The sequence below is a fragment of the Chinchilla lanigera genome, unplaced genomic scaffold (assembly GCF_000276665.1).
Source record: "Chinchilla lanigera isolate Chin_1 unplaced genomic scaffold, ChiLan1.0 scaffold00012, whole genome shotgun sequence".
In the NCBI taxonomy this organism is placed as follows: Eukaryota; Metazoa; Chordata; class Mammalia; order Rodentia; family Chinchillidae; genus Chinchilla; species Chinchilla lanigera.
Window position 1 is genome coordinate 7,808,762 of NW_004955413.1, and position 4,680 is coordinate 7,813,441.

Consider the following 4,680-nt stretch of genomic DNA (forward strand, 5'->3'; position numbering starts at 1 on the left):
GCTGGGGAAAGAACTGAAATTGGCTACCTTTTCACAGTGGTGGGAAAATATGTATGGATTTCACGAGCAGAATGAGTACATTTTCATCCAGAAAGTGGAAGCTCCAGAATGTGGAATTTTTTAAAGTTTAAACCAAAGCATAATTTGATAAAGGAGGAAATGAGAAGGCACCCAACTCAGAACCGTCAATGATAAAACATCTTTTGCTCTTGTTTCAGAAATGTGGCAATTTGAAGGCCGCAGCACTGCATTAGCATGAATCTGAAAAGGATACAGATGCAAAGCAGGCATGTCTTTGGTGTAAGGCATGAAACACAACTTAGAGAATGAGGACGTGAAGTAGCTCACACTGGGCAAACTACAGTGTGGATCACTTTGCATCCTTAAATAAGAAAGCTAGGAAGGGATTTTGTTACTAAATAAATGTATATGATCTATGTTAAGTACTATCATGCTAAGTTCTGTGCAAAGTAAACCTCAACGTATCAGTTAACACTAGAAATGTTTATTTCTCACTCATATAGCAGTTTAACTCCAGTAATCTTGCTTGGTGGGTAGCTTTCCTCCAAAGGAGACCTGGCCTTCCTCCATCTTGAGAGATATTGGAAATCTCTAGTTCTATCCAGTGGAAATGGAAAGAGAAGGTGAACAAACCATTGATTTTATTTCCCCCCCATTTTTATATTTTCATTAGGTTATGTTTACAGTACAATGACTATTCTACCCCTCATATGGAGAGGTGCATGTGCACAACACACACTTGCTACTTGAAAGCTAAAATCTAGAAGTAAAATGTGTCACAACCACATCTACCTATGATGAGTTCACATATGGATATAAAGTTTGGATTTAAAAAATGTAATTTTTGCTTGAGCACCAAGCTTGCAATATAAGTAGGCATAAATTATTTAGTGGGCAAAGGACTATCTCTGTCACATCTTGTGAGGCCAGCATTGGTCCTGAGAAATTTGATCCTTTGATCATCAACATCTTTGGGTCATTTGTCCTTATGACTAAAAGAATGTCTCAATAATATATAGCCTGCAAGCCCTATAACTTGCAAAACTGCAAAGTTATTTTTGTTTCACTGTCTCACTGGATCAATAACTGTGCCCAGTAACAGTCAAGTTCTCAGACGCAAACAAAAGCACCCTTGAGGCAGATCCAAGGGAATTATCAAAAGGACTGCTGATAAAGTTTTGAAACATGAAGAGAAAGAAAAGACAGTGTAAAACGTGCACTGAGAAACTGTTATCTGCCTCAGGTTTAAAGGACCAAGAGAAGTGCATTACTAGAATCTTGTGACCTGAGCCCACAGGCTAAGACATAGAATATTCAGCCTTTGCCAAGCACTATAAGGAGAGACATATCCTACTTCACTTACTCCAATGCCTGTCATTGCTTGGATTTACTAGCAACCAAAAGTCAAGTTTGTGCAGATAATGTGCTCATTTCACTTCAGCTGCTCACGAGAGGGTCTGCAGAGACAAATGAAAAATGTCTAGCACATTGCTCAAACATTTCATACTCTTGTGCCCTGAGAATGAAATCTTAAAAACCAAATTTTCATGGAGACTTTACAATGAGCTAGGTTCTATGTTGAGGAAAAAAAAAAAAAGAGGAAGAAGCCGTTATCACAACAACTGTGAAATGAGAGTGATGCCAGGAACAAGAAGTGCAATTAGCCATTATGCATTTCTGGTTTTAACACAAAAAGTCAGGCTAAGAACGATGTGATTTTCCCAAATACAGTATATTCTCTGAAAGGCTTATTGAGGGGAATTGATTTTTCTCAATAAAAGACTAATATGTTACTTACATTACTTTTGATGTTTTAAATCACACCCCTGTTTATTGTTCATTCCATTCCGATTACTATTTCAAAGAGCTATCACATGAATTATTTTGACTTTCCTAACAGTTCTAAAAAATAAGTACTACTATTACTGTAGTGTAACTTAATTCAAATAGAGGCATAGAGATCTTAAATTTTACTGAAGTTCATTTATCAGGTTTTACATTTAGTATTTGAAACTAAGTTATTTGATCACAGAATTTTTTACTATAAACATCTGTATTATTCTGACTTCATATATAAAATGTTTTAGATACAAATATCAGAAAAAAGAATCTTTGTAGGCAGAGTTTAATTGATTTCTGTGTTTTATTTGTGTTTTAGCCATGAACTGATATAGTATTCTTCTAAATTTGTGAGTGTCATAGTGGTATATAAATATATCATTTCCATTCTGGAGAGGTGGAACAGAGAAATGGTTGAATTGAGGGCAGTTTTCTGAATTATGACTTCCTCCTCTGAGCTTATCTAAATAAGAAAGTTAAAAATAAAATGTAGGGGCCTGGGGATTTAGCTCAGCAGCACAGCGCCTGCCTGGCAAGCACAAGATCGTGAGTTCAATTCCTGGTACCGGAAAAAAACCAAAATCAAAACCAAAATAAATAAACAAATAAATAAATAAATAAAATGTAAAATTTTCTGGGTTCAATATCCAGCAGTGAAAGAAAGAAAGAAAGAAATTTTTCCAAAGCCAAAATCTCTTGGAGTGGCAGAGAGAATCTGAGGAATTTCTGCTACTTATCTTCAGCTTCTCAAACTTACTTGTTTATTGACAGTTTAAACAAGGTAAGGCTCAACTACGTTCAGGTGTTAGTGCACAAAGCTATAAAAGTAACATGTGTTTATCAAGTACTTATTACATGCTTGATTCTCTGATCAGCACATTATACTATTATATGATATCCTCTAAGGTATTCTACCAGTAAAGTAATTATATTAACACCATATCATAGATGAGGAACTTGCATTTTAAGGAAGCTAAGTTAATTATCCCAAACTCACATAGGGAGTAGGCTCTAAAGTAATGTTTCTGGAAATATAGTAAAATCTATTTGTGTAAAAACCTGATAAAGATGTGTGTTAAAAACACAGGGCTCTGTGTCTTGTTTTTCTGACTACACCATTAGTATCTGTGCTTCTAAATCATCATATTTAGACAACAGCTCAGGTGACATGACTGAATCACAGTCATCAGCTGTACTGATACCAGCTAAAAAAGGGAAACTGGGGGAAAGAGATGCATTTTTTGGCCAGTTATCCTGTAAAGCTGTGTCTCCACATATTCCATAAATATTTTCTGGGTTACTCAGCAAAAGTCAAACATAGAATTGCCAGGAAAAAAACCAGATAAGACATTCACATGTTCTTCTGCCTTCTGACCTCTTGTTAAGAAGCATTTACTCACTTCACAACTCCATGAGGTTTCTTTCAAACTTTATTTTCCCTCTTTTACACAGAAAATTGCTACTGTTGAGTCTTATCAGAGGTGGGCTTGGAATAGTAACTCTATTTGTACAGTGTTTTACTGGTTAACGTATATTCAGTGAGCTGACTCACATAATGAAAAGCACATATTTTTCTGTTGCCTGAGGATCAGACTCCGTGGTTGTGCTAGGAACAGAATGGAGAATAGAGAAGTCATGGTGCTGGTCTTGGAGTCTGTGATGTAGTTAATACTCTGAGGCCCTAATTTAAATGGGAGAAAGTGAAGGTTAAAGAGGCTGCACGACTGGTTCATGGCTATATTTCAGTCAATCAACCATACCATTCCAATTCCTCTTCATATTCTAAATTTAGAGTTATTTCCACTTTATAATGTCTTTGAAACCTAGATATTTTGTGCAATTTAAATCACCTAAGCCCAATCATTTCTTGTCCTAATTTTAATTTTATATGCATATATCTGAAGATGCAGGGAACTACAGCATGTTCAAATACAGTAATTAGAAATGGAAGACAAAAAGAAAGAAAACTAAAGGAAAATAGAGCAACTGAAAGTGAATAATCAACCCACAGGTTGCCTTCTAAATGGGCAAAGAAGAGATTAAGTGAGTAGTGCTGGAGGAAAAGGTAATATAAAAAAATGACTCCCAAGAGAAAAAGAAAAAAAATAAGCAAATTTGTGGCTTGGGATTCTTTCATATAGAAATTTTATTATATAAAATCTTGTCTTATACCATGTCCATCTTTTTGGCATTAAAGTAGTAGGTACACATTCATCGTGCCAGCCTTCCTTTCACATATTAAATCGTGTCTGTTCTTGCAAAAGGTAGGGTGGATTTTCCCATTATGAAAATAAGCACAATCCATGTTTTCTTCTCCATCTTCAAAATACTCAAGCCTGTAAATAAAAAGGGAGAGGGCCTTCCTTTGAAAATGAATAAACAATAGTCAAACTGTGAGTGAGGAGCATTGTCATTACTGAGAGACTTTCACTCTGTTTGGCGTATAAAGAAAGTTAGCACGTGCAAAAAGACCTATTACAATTTAATCAAGCACTAGAACACAAAGTCAAGGAGCAGGTGAGACTAACTATCATGAGAGTCCAGAGGAAGAGATGGACAGCTGTGACCTGCTGACAAAGGCTCTGTCTACAAGATCAGACTCTAGTTCACCAGCGAAGGAAGGGTGGGATAGAGGTAAATTGAGAGAAGATGGGAGATTCTTGTAGGGAAAGCAGCTGCACAGCGTGGGAATAAGCTCAAGGAAGACACAGCTCATTAAATACTTTTAAATTGAGAACTTACACTACTGGGTAGTAGAACTAAAACAGCATGCTGCAAGGTAATTGCTCTTTAACTTGTTTGTATCATTTACTAGACTCC

General features: G+C 36.0%; 1 protein-coding gene across 1 annotated transcript in view; it reads right to left on the reverse strand.

Moving 5' to 3' along the window:
• Positions 1–3,988: 3,988 nt before the first annotated feature.
• Positions 3,989–4,680, reverse strand: part of Clec1b (C-type lectin domain family 1, member B) — an 8,871-nt gene continuing 8,179 nt past the window's right edge. The window contains exon 7 of the mRNA XM_005378941.2: positions 3,989–4,196. Within this exon, the coding sequence (XP_005378998.1) occupies positions 4,052–4,196 (145 nt within the window). The 3' untranslated portion in view covers positions 3,989–4,051. The remainder of the gene's footprint in view (positions 4,197–4,680) is intronic.